The 12,585-nt window shown below is 43.0% G+C and overlaps 1 protein-coding gene across 1 annotated transcript in view; it reads left to right on the top strand.

The window, feature by feature from the left end:
* NRAP (nebulin related anchoring protein) overlaps positions 1-12,585 on the top strand; it is a gene marked incomplete in the record, with an annotated part of 53,418 nt that overhangs the window by 33,199 nt on the left and 7,634 nt on the right. Inside the window, 11 exon segments of the mRNA XM_072424181.1 lie at positions 250-354; positions 1,781-1,879; positions 2,302-2,406; positions 3,242-3,349; positions 3,876-3,989; positions 4,663-4,860; positions 5,861-5,965; positions 6,988-7,086; positions 7,972-8,076; positions 8,698-8,805; positions 9,188-9,499. Of these exon segments, the coding sequence (XP_072280282.1) occupies positions 250-354; positions 1,781-1,879; positions 2,302-2,406; positions 3,242-3,349; positions 3,876-3,989; positions 4,663-4,860; positions 5,861-5,965; positions 6,988-7,086; positions 7,972-8,076; positions 8,698-8,805; positions 9,188-9,499 (1,458 nt within the window).

Genomic DNA, 12,585 nt, shown 5'->3' with positions numbered 1-12,585 from the left:
GCTGTTCCTAGACTTTCCTGCTATACTAGAAACCCCGGGTTTAGCTCCAACAAGGATTCTCCTGTGGTTGTATGTTCTCCTTGTATCTCCCATAAGAACCCAGACATGTGCTGGTTGGTCATTTGTCTTCTACCAATCCTGACGTTTATGGGATTCCACTGGTACAGCACCATGAATGAGCTATGGAGAACCAAGAGAAGACATTTAAGGGATTCTGCACTGTTCTGACTCTGTTTATGTTCCCTTTAGAACCAATATAGATCGGACCTGAAGTGGATGAGGGGAGTCGGCTGGATCACTGAAGGTTCCCTTGATGTATTGCAAGCAAAGAAAGCGGGCGAGCTCATCAGCGAGGTGAGGAATACGGAAATATTTCCACCACTTATATTGCTGATATCACCCCTGTAAACTCAATCCTACATCACTGGTGATGCCATAGGTATTATCACCACCACAGATATCATCATCACCACCACCGATATCATCATCACCACCACTGATATCATCATCACCACTACCACCGACATCATCACAACCATCACTGATATCATCACCACCACTACTGATATCATCACTACCACCATTACCGATATCATCACCACCACTACCGATATCATCACTACCACCACCACCAATATCATTACTACCACTGATATCATCATCACCACCACCAAAATATTCACCACCACCACTACCGATATCGCCACCACCACTACTGATATCATCACCACTATCATCGGTATCATCATGAACACTACTGATATCATCATCACCACCACCACCGATATCATTACCACGACCACCGATATCATTTCCACCACCACTGATATCATCATCACCACCACTGATATCATCATCACCACCACCACCGATATCATTACCACCACCACTGATATCATCACCACTACCACTGATATCATCACCATTACCACAGATATCATGACCACTACCACTGATATCATCATCACCACCACTCATATCATCACCACTACTACCGATATCATGACCACCACCATCACCAATATCATCACCACCACCACCACCAATATCATCACCACCACCACTGATATCATTACCACCATCACCGATATCATCATCACCACCACCGATAACCACACCACCGCCACCGATATCATCACCACCATCACCAATATTGCCACAACCATTACTGATATCATCATCACCACTACTGATATCATCACCACCACCACTGATATCATCACCACTACTGATATCATTACCACCATCACTGATATCATAACCATTGATACCGTCACCACCACCACTGATATCATTACAAGAGGGCAACCCAACAGCTCCTGCACTATAACTGCCACCAATTCTTCCATTACCTCTACTTTAATAATACAGCCAGGACCAGCCCTTCCGTATGCATTGATAATACTTCCATCTCTATCATTTGTGCTGCCTCTGCCACCAACTCCACAACACTGACCCTGCAGCAAATTCAGATATGCAATAACTGGCCGCTGTCACCACATTCCAATGTCAACAGAACTGCAGAAATGCTTGGAAAAATAGAATTAGAGCGATTAGAATATCTGCATTTCCAGGTGGTGCAGGTGCATCAGTCAGGTGGTCAGTCACAGAACCGCTTCAATAATTCTTCCATAGGTTGCACAGCAGTTCTAAGTAGATGACCCGTGATCCTTTGGGTCACATGCAAAGAGAACATGGTTGCATGTATGAATCCTATATTTGATTGAGCCCCAGTGATTTTGCCTGTAATTCATGATTCCCATTATCTTGCACTGAACAGAAGTCGTACAGGCAGCTGCCATCGGCACTGAAGTTCACCAGCATCCAGGACACTCCGGAGATGATTCAGGCCCGGATCAGCTACAACCAAGCGGTGGATGTAAGTCTGGAACTTGGGTGTCCTGCTTCACTTTCTTCATTTGTCTTTCCTGCATGTTACCTGTCTACACCCCATGAAACGAAGGGAAATCCGCCTCATATTTATATCTCCATTCATATTACATTCTCTGCTGTTGAATCATTCATCATGCTCTAAAACACACTAGCAGAGAATGTTTTAAATATTTCTCCTTTTTATTTTTTTTTACATTTTTGTTTTGTGTATTTGATTCCTATTTGTGTACATTTGTTTTATTTATTTTTTTCACTTTTAATACTTGTATTTCTTTTATGTTAAAAATAAATAAATAAAGCAATGAGGGGACAAAACTTCCAGGATAGGTGAAAGGAGCTTCTGTACAGCTCAGGGGCCCTTTAAAGCTTTTTGAACCCTTAAGATACATCTTGGTTTTCTTTCCGCAGAGCAAATACAAAGAGCAGGGAGAGAATATTAAACACAGATACACCTCCACGGCCGAGCTGCCGGAACTCCTGCAAGCAAAACTCAATGCAATGAACATTAGTGAGGCAAGTACTGCATTCTGATTGGTAGCCATGCGGGCCAGAGGGGGTAATTTTTTAGGGCGGAGGTGGCAGGTTGCCCCTTCGCTCATTGCTTTTCTTGTCTGAGATATTTTCCAGCAATTCAGGACAGGGGGACTTAAAGTGTTTCTTACAAAGAGGTCTCATTAGCATGTATTTGGATATATGTGGAGGCTTTTCGACATTTTGAGGTCTTTACAAGCATAGTAAAATAGAACCTATGAAATATTTTTTAGGTCTTAATGATTATTTTCTTCTTTCTTTTATGTGTCCAATAAGTTGCCATGAAACCCTCTGCAGACAGATACAAATTTTAAATCCTGTGGCTACAATTCATGCTCATTGTCTTCTTTTGTAGCCACCTCATTGTGCTTTAGAAAGCTGGGACTACAAGTGTGACCCCCCCCCACATCTATTATATACCATACAAGGGATCTTGGTAACTGAAGTTTTCCTATAGGCAGGGAGCTGACATTGCAGCTGCTTTGTTGCGCTCTAGTGTTCAGCCTGATGTAGTGAAAACCAACTGCAGCCTCTGCAGAGATTAATGTCATAAACCAACAAATTAAAAAAAACATTTATTCACAAAAGGACCTGAATAAATTTTGCTCAGCTGCCCCTAACCTATACCAGATGTTGCAAGGAATCAAATGAATTGGCCAACATAAGTGAGATGACCTGCCTACCATACAAGTTGCAAATGGCAGCTCCCATTTTACTATATTGACCGGTCCTCTTTAAAGTCGGCTTATTTTTTTTAGCAGCGGATAGCTGAGCAGTGAAAGATGTAATAACATTGGCTTGTTTATTTCTTCATCAGACAAGGTACAAGGAGTCATGGACCCACCTGAACGACGGAGGATACAAACTGAAGCTGGACGCCATCCCCTTCCAGGCTGCAAAGGCATCTGGGGAAATAATTAGCGAAGTTAGTACTTTTTATACATTATGCATCCCGCAGTGAGATAATCAGCAATCCCCACATTCATTGTAATTAACATTAAAGTTAAAAAGAATCTCTTGGTCTTCCATGTGTAAGGATTTTCAAAGCTGAATGCCGAGTCCTTACCTGCTTCTGTTCTGTAGATGATGAAACAGACAAATCCATTGTGCTGTAAGGGTGGGTCTGCCCTGACTGTGATCACATGACCAGCCCTGGTGGGAATTTTGCACCTTTTGTGTAAACTATACTGCAGTTCAGTATGCTGGGAATGCTGAATAAATATAACAGCAAAAATCACAGAAGCAGGAGGACGAGATATTGGCCACTGACTGCCCCATTTGAAAATAAATTATTGTTCTGGGTCAGTGACTCATTATGAAGCAAGGATGAAGCTGGGGACCTTTACCTTTAATATGATGGAGGGGTGGGATGTATGCAGCTGTTCAGCAGGGGGCGGTATAATGTCAGTTGGCAGTTTGCTGATTATTAAGAAATGTTTTTACCGTTTCAGCATAAATATAAAGCGGACTTTGAAAAGGCTAAAGGAAATATGATTGGTCTACGGAGACTTGAGGATGACCTGAACCTCTCTCACTCCGTCCATACCTCTTCTCTACTAAGCGAGGTAAGTCAGCCTATCAGTGGCCACCTACCTACCTCCGCTGCCTATATAAGAATGGGTCTATTAGGATGAAAGGTCAGTAGGGAACCTCTGGTCTCTGGGGGTGCTTCAGCCTGGCCCAGGGGCCGAGTTACTGCTGGTGTGCTTTATTGGAGTAAATTCTAATTTGCTGAGATAAGATTTGTCTCCCCGCCCCCGAGTAACAGTCCTCGAGCCTGGCCATTGGCTGACAGGCACCTAGCATTGGATTATGGGAAAGACACATGCTTTGCCATTGGAGTAAAATAAATTTCCAGGTGAATGGACCGGCTGGCCTTTATGTGATCCTTTTGCTTGCTCTGGGTGGGAAAGACAGGTTTACTTTAGGGACCCTAAAAAAGGGGCTTTAGTTTTTCACATGTAGAGCCACTGCCCCATCTCTTCTATGCTCTTTGGGTTCCTAGTAACAATTATCCTCCATATTCCACCCCCCAACTCTCTCTTGAAAGGCCACCTACGCAGTTCACTCTCTACCTACCTATCAGCCAATCCCACTATAAGCCTGATTTCAGCTGCTGTGTACCAACCCCATATAAATAAAGATTTCAAATGAGAAATATTTTAATAACGTTTGAATGTTTTCTGTATGTATTAGCATGACAAACTTTTGCTCTGACCCCGCCATGTCCCCGCACAGGTTCAGTACAAGAAAGGCTTTGAGACGAGCCGCTCTCAGTTCCGCCTGCCCATGGATATGGTGAATCTGGTACACGCCAGGAAAGCCCAGGCTCTGGTCAGCGATCAGGATTACCGGCACCTGCTCCATCATTACACAACGCTGTCTGACGACCTGCGGCTGCTGACCGCCAAGAGGGCCTATGAGTTGCAGAGTGAGGTAAGTTCACAGAGGCTGCAAAAAAACAAAAAGCAAAAAATACAGAAAATACCGACCTTCTATACGACTGTCAGGGAAATGAGCCGGGTGATATCGATGGGATGGGTTTTGCACATCAACTGGGAGCTTCTACTGCCATGTGACTTTGCTTTGTTTATAAACAAAGTCATGTGATCGCCTGTAGCACTGTATTGGTGGTCACATGGTTTGTTTATAAACAAAGTCATGTGATGGCCTGCCAGAACTTTTTGTTGGTTACATGGTTTATAAACACAGTCATGTTATATTCATGCTATCGCTGTATTGGTGGTCACATGGTTTGGTTATAAACAAAATCATGTGATCACCTACCAGCACTGTATTGCTGGTCATGTGGTTTGTTTATATTAATAGTCATGTGATTGCCTGCAGGAACTGTATTCAATGTCACATGGTTTGTTTATAAACACAGTCATGTGATCGCCTACCATCGCTATATTGGTGGTCACATGGTTTGTTTATAAACAAAGAGCACTGGGGTTGCAGGTGGTGTGAGAATTAACGTTTATGGCAGAAATACTACTCTGGGATAGGTGAAAGAAGCTTCTGGACATTTAAACTAAATTGTTCCCCTTAAAGGTGAGATAAACTTTGAAAGCTGTGCCCAAAATCGTCAAGCAGAGGGTATAGGACCAGTCACCTGTGTTGCATGTGGTCATCTTACAGTTGATCTTCCCAGGGCCACCATCAGGGGGCACAAGAGATACTTCTGTACTGGCCCAATCAAAAGAGCTTGACTTCTACTATGCTGGATCTTTTAAACATGGGGGTCCAGGAAGTCTACCTAATATGGGGCCCAGTCATTTGTGATGGTGGCCCTGGATCTTCCCCCATCACCATGCTTAGATTTGTGTCTCTGGATGGAGGAAGCCCCGAGTTCATGTTTAATAATTATTTCATGCTATGAGTTCTACATAATGATACAATGTAACAATGAAATGTTTGATGTTCTTGTTGCCAGAACCGGTACCGATCCGACTTGAACTTCATGAGAGGAGTGGGCTGCATCATCCCCGGAGCCCTGGACATCGAGGAAAAGAAGAGAGCGTCCGGCCTGATCAGCGAGGTGATCATTGTTCTTCTGTTCAGTGCTTTTCATTCAGAACATTCATTCAGAACTGATCAATAACAAATCAGTGAATTTTTTAAATCAGTCACATCTTATGATCAATGCTGATCCTTCTGCTGGAAACTTTATTTGTTCAGCTGATGAATGAAAAGGAGAAATCCATAGAAAATCTGAGCTTGCCTATTTTTGGTTACATTTTAAATTTTATACATTTTTTTCACCAAAGGTTCACCCAGCTTTTACAAATTTCACACACTGGATTTATTAGTTTAACTATTGTTATTAAACAGGATTTTTATAGCGCCAACATATTATGCAGCGCTGTACATTAAATAGGAATTGCAAATGACAGACAGATACAGACAGTGACACAGGAGGAGGAGAGGACCCGGTACGGAAGAGCTTACAATCTAGGACGTGGGGGAAGTATCACACAATAGGAGGGGGATATGGAATGGTGGGAAGTAGTGAGGGTTTAGGAGACAGAAGAAGACGGGTAGGTGAGGTTGAAGCGTTGGGTTTTAAATGAGCAGAAAGTAGGAGCAAGCCGAATAGGACGAGGAGACCATTCCAGAGAGTCTGGGCAGCTTTAGAAAAGTCTTGGAGCCGTGCGTGTTGATGTGATGAGGCTATGAGTGAGGAAATCATTAGTAGGTCATTGGAGGAGGGAAGAGAGCAGCTGGGGGGTATTTATCAGGGCAGAAAGGTAAGTGGGGCAAGAACTGTGGAGGGCAAAGCACAGGAGCATGAATTTGATTCTATGGCGAAATGGAAGCCAATAAATATTTAATTAGCAAAACTATGATTAAATCATCATCATTAAATCATTTGAATCTATAAATAAACCCTTTATTTTAAGTTTTAAGTTTATATAAATTTTATTTTTAGACTTATTTTGTCACAATGTGTTACTTGCTGAACCTCTAAGTGCTCCTTTATTGGAGCTGGAGTTCCTCTATTGCCCTGGATGAACACACGAGGAATCTAAAGTTTTCTAATTTCCATCTCTCTGACCGCAGACCAAATACAGACAGCAGCCTCATCAGCTGAAATACACCACAATCACCGACTCTGTGGATCTTCAGCACGCCAAGTTCAGCAACAAGATAACCAATGAGGTAAGAGGCAGCACCGGAGTCCCACCAATCTGGGTGACAGGCCCCTGAATATTTAACTTTATTAACTGCGCTGCAATGCACTTTAACAACCTAAATTTTTTAGAGTGGTATGAAAAATATAACGTCTTTGAACCCGACGTGTTTCGCCTCTTGGCTTCCTCAGGGGTTTTTACGAGAAGCAAGTATTGTAGGCATTGGGGGGCATTACAGACACTTGTTTATCCAAAGCTGGATCCATTTAGTAACACATATGTTGAATCGTTTTTTAACAGTATCTAACAGTCTCATAAATACCCCTGAGGAAGCCAAGAGGTGAAACGCGTCGGGTTCAGAGACGTTATGTTTGTCTGACCACTCCAATAATTTAGGTAGTTTACAGTTGAATATCCTATGAATGTATAATAGGGGCCGACCCACCATATAATGTAAATTAATTTATCGCTGTGTAAGATGTTTTACGCTATTGTACTTGTGATTCTTAATACAAATTTCTTTGCCACAAAACCCCTGCTTTTTATTTATTCTCTAATTCTATTCTTATGAGTACTATATTAGCCAACCATGAAATCCAAAAATCCAGTGTCAAAGGGGCATTATTTACTTGCTGGGGACCCTTTCTGGTAAAACATGCATGCACAACATGCAGTTTTACTTGCTAAAATCCCCCCCCTTGTGTGGATACCCTAATGCCCTGAGACTTCTGCACTGAAGAATGTTTTGAATTTGGGAATTAATTTCTGATATTGGGTTGTCACAGACCCTGCGGGCACCAATGATGGATGAAGTGACTCTCTTTCTGCCATCACACCAGACCTGATCCTATATCATATCTTTATATATTCTAAGAAGTGACATTATTCAATAATATTGTGATTTCCTTTGCAGCGACTCTACAAAGCAGCCGGTGAGGACATTTTGCATCATTACACCACGGTCCTGGAATTACCGGAACACATCCGTGCCAAGCTCAACGCCTCCAACCTCAGCGATGTGAGTGAGCCATTTAGATTTAGCAGAGCAGTCCACAGAAAATTAAATTTTAGTTAGAGATTAAGGCTGCAACTAGAAGAGAATGACTAGGGATGGGTGGGTAAATTGAGAGCACAAAATCAGTAAGGATAGGTAAAAGTTTACAGGAACACCATGGGCAATATTAATAAGCTATTTCCATAGTGATTTGTTCGGTGAATGTTCTTGTTTACTGCTCTGTACCAAAAAGGGTAAAAGTAGTTTAATGATCTTGAAAGGTATTAAGTTGACATGGGCAAATGTACAGCTACATTGGTTTTAATAGTAGGTGTCATCCTCAATTTGTCCGCTAGGTGGTGCTGTGTTCTTTTTCATTTAAAATAATTTCCCCCTGTATTCAATGTGAATTAAAATGATCACAGCACCACCTAGTGGAAAACATGTTACTTAGCAGGGGTTATATGGATCTTTGTGATTTTACATTCATAGTCCATAAAGCTAGTTACCTATAAGAAGGTGTTGGGACCACAGATCTATGTGGGTCATGGATCAATGTGTATGAAGGTGAAGTCCAAGTTTCTGTGTTGTGGTATAATGTCTATATCTCAGTACCTGAATGTGACTTTCATTCTGTCTTGGCAGATAAAATATAGGGAATCCTGGCTCAATATGAGGGCCCAGGGACACAAGCTAACAATGGACACACTGCAGTTCCAGTCTGCTAAGTCTTCAATGAAAATTGCTAGTGATGTAAGTACAACAAAGTGGAAAAGCACAATGTGTGTTCAATGCAAGTCTATAATTGTATCATGTAGCTGGAATCATTTAACCCAAATGGCTTAGCTGTGTCAGTGACCAAACTTTTCTCCATTTCTGTTAAACATTCCAGTGTGGTCACTGACCTGCCTCCTGCTGGCCAATTGGAAATGAGCAATGTAGTGTTCATCACTCTGCTTTCTTGCTCCATGGGCAAACTCCAAATTAAAGATTAAAGGCACAATCCAATACCACAAAGCCAGAGGGGCTTCCGATGCTGCCTGACCTTCACCCAGTGTAGTTTCACCATGATTCTGTACTTGGAATTCCTCTGCTGGGATGGGTGTAATGTGATGTTTCTGCTCTTCCTCTGCAGTACAAATACAAACACGAATACATCTCAGAGAAAGGGAAGCTCATCGGTTCTCGGAGTATTCTGGACGACCCCAAGATGCTGCACTGCCTCCGCGTCGCCAAGCTCCAGAGTGAGCGTCAGTACAAACTGGACTCCCAGCAGCTCCACTCACAGTACCACCTCCCCTCCGACATGTTGGACCTGGTCCATGCCATGAGAGCCCAGGCTTTGGCCAGGGACCAAGACTACAAGGTGCTGCTTCACCATTACACCGCCGAACCGCAGGACATGAAGCTCCACTGGGCCAAGAGGGCTTATCAACTCCAGAGGGAGGTACAAAGATCCCACCATTCATGTGTGTATGTTTATTGGAGGTAGGTGTATGAGGCATGTATAGGTGATGGGTGGTCACCTTGGCTGAAATGAGGACTCCAGAGGGCTGCCCTGATCTACAGCCATAGGTACTCTGCCAAACAAGCAAGTTCATTAAGTTCAGCCTCTCACAATCTGCAACAGCACAGCATGGCCACCCTTTCTCATAATGGGCACAGCAGGGGTACAGACCTGGGAACTCAGCACATGGGTGGCAGGCATACTGCATAGTGGGCACATGAAAAACCATAAACTCTGCACAGGTGTGCTGGGAAACCCTCATAATGGGCACAGCAGGCCTACAGACCCAGGGACCCAGGATAGGCATGGCAGGAGCCCCTCATAATGGGCAAAGTTTCTACCCTAATTCCCACGTCTGAACAACCCAGGTATACAGACCCAGGAACTTGGTCCAGGGATGGTGGGCATCTGTCAAAATGGGCACAGCAGGGGTACAAACCTGGGCACAGGGATGGCAGGCATTCATCATAGTGGGCATAGCAGGTATTAGGACCCAGGATCTCTAGACAGGTGTGGTGGGAAACCCTCATAATGGGCACAGCCGATGAACAGACACAGGAAACCAGGATTATCATGGCAGGAGCTACTCATAATGGGCACAGCAGGTGTACAGACCCAGGAACTCAGCACAGGGATGGTAGGGGCCCAACATAATGGGCACTGGGGTTGTACAGACCTAGGAACCTAGTTATTTTGGGAAACTCTCATAATGGGCACAGCAGCTGTACAGACCCAGGAACTCAGCACAGGGATGGTAGGGGCCCAACATAATGGGCACTGGGGTTGTACAGACCTAGGAACCTAGTTATATTGGGAAACTCTCATAATGGGCACAGCAGATGTACAGACCCAAGATTGCATCACAGGGATAGTAGGGACCCAGCATAATGGGCACAGGGTTGCACAGACCTAGGAACCTAGCACAGTTATTTTGGGAACCCCTCAGTATGGGCACAGCTGGTGTACCGACCCAGGAACGCATCGCAGGGATGGCAGGCATCTTTCATAATGGGCACAGCTGGGTTCAGATCCCTGACTTCAGAAGGATCCCACCAATACAGATTGGGTCAGTCCAATGTGATATCATTGAATTTTTATTTTTGGTTGATCTGACCCTTTAAACACAAACTATTCCTTGCAAACTCTTCCTTCTTCCTGAGACGAGCGCACCGATCTTCTTACATTCTCAGTACTCGCAGAGGGGGGGTTCGTTACCTAATTGTATTCGTTCTTCAGTAGCAGAATTTGAGTTGATTAGAACAGATTGAACTTAAAGGACTTTGACAAAACTTTGTTTCCGACACTTCTACTTTTCCCTCCACTTTAATGACTTGTTTCCTAACTCTATCAGCGCGTTCCGCCCCGGAACAGACGAAGCGTGACAGCTGAAGGTTCGCCCCGCTGCATTTTGTTAGCGCGCCATTGTCGGCGTTGAGTTTATTAGCAGGAATAAGGTCCTGTAATTGCAGCGAGATGACACTTTACATAACGCAGCAGTGAAGTGATTAGCGTCCCCATTATTAATTAAGCTCTGTGAAAATAATACAACACAAGGAATTCTTGATGGGGAGAAACAAGCCCGCTTAATTCACTTGAGGTCTCCCTCTCATATCAGACATGATTTATTATTTACCGAAGTGTCGTGTGAACAAATGCAAACAGCTTCACTCTCTGAGGTTTGATGTGCATGGAAAATGAATAAGATCCAATTAAATTATTAATACAGATCAAAGACGCTCATTAAACCTCTAATCATCTTGGATTGAAAATATATCGCATTGAAAAATAGATATCACATACTTCCAATATAGCTGGAAATTGTAACTTACCGAAAGATCTCCACGCTACGGCTTTCCCAGGTAAAGAGCACCTGTCATTCCTAAATACATCCCTGTTTATGCTTTTGGCTACACTCTCTTTAAGATTTTTACATTTCACCTTTTCATTTTCATGAGAAGATTTTTTTTCTAATTTGTCAAAACATTCAACTTGAGTTTTAAAACTGCAGTTGCAAACAATCTGTTCGTTTAATTAGGACAAATGATATTGTCGGATTACACATTCTTTTCCATTCTCTAAAGATGGAGAGACCGTACAAATTAGGAAGAGAGCTGTTATTCTGTTTAGTAGCGGCCAATAATATGAAATAATTACATCAATTTATTTACACAAGAACTCAATCTGTTATCTGCAGATCAGCAATGTCACTGAGAAACTTTATGTTCATAAGAATGCAGACTTTCACTTTGTTAGATGCCGGTGACTTTACAGAGATGCTTTATGTTTATGAGAACACAGCCAATCTGATCATTAGAGACTGGAGACATGACCGAATTTATGAGAATGCAGCCAACCAGATCATTAGAGACTGGGGTCATGACCGAATTTATGAGAATGCAGCCAATCAGATCACTAGAGACCGGTGACATCACCGAATTCATGAGAACACAGCCAATTAGATCACTAGAGAGACTAGTGACATCACAGAATTCATGAGAACACAGCCAATNNNNAAGAACACAGCCAATTAGATCCTTAGAGACCGGTGATATCACCAAGATGCTTCCTATTCATGAAAGCGCAGCCTGTCTAATCATTGGAGACTGGTGACATCACCAAAATTATGAAAACATTACCAATCCGGTCACTAGAGGCTGGTGACATCAACAGGGTGCCTCAAATTCATCGGAACGCAGCCTATAGGATCACTAGAGGCTGGTGCCATCACGAAATTGCTTAATATTTATTATAAATCTACCAATCCGATCACTAGAGACCAGTTGCATCACAGTGACGCTTTATATTCATGAGAATGCAGCCTTTCCATTGGCTAGAGACCAGTGACATCACCAAGACACTTCATATTTATGAGAATACTTAGCCAGTCCTATCACTAGAAACCAGTGACATCACCAAGATGAGAACACAACTTGTCCAATCACCAGAGACAAGTGACATCACAGATACCTATTATATTCCTAAAAAGCAGCCTATAAGGGCATCCCTGAGACACTTCATATTTATGA

The sequence above is a fragment of the Pyxicephalus adspersus genome, chromosome 10 (genome assembly GCF_032062135.1).
Source record: "Pyxicephalus adspersus chromosome 10, UCB_Pads_2.0, whole genome shotgun sequence".
Taxonomy (NCBI): Eukaryota; Metazoa; Chordata; class Amphibia; order Anura; family Pyxicephalidae; genus Pyxicephalus; species Pyxicephalus adspersus.
Note: the sequence above shows the minus strand (reverse complement) of the source record. Positions and strands in the feature narration are given on the sequence as shown.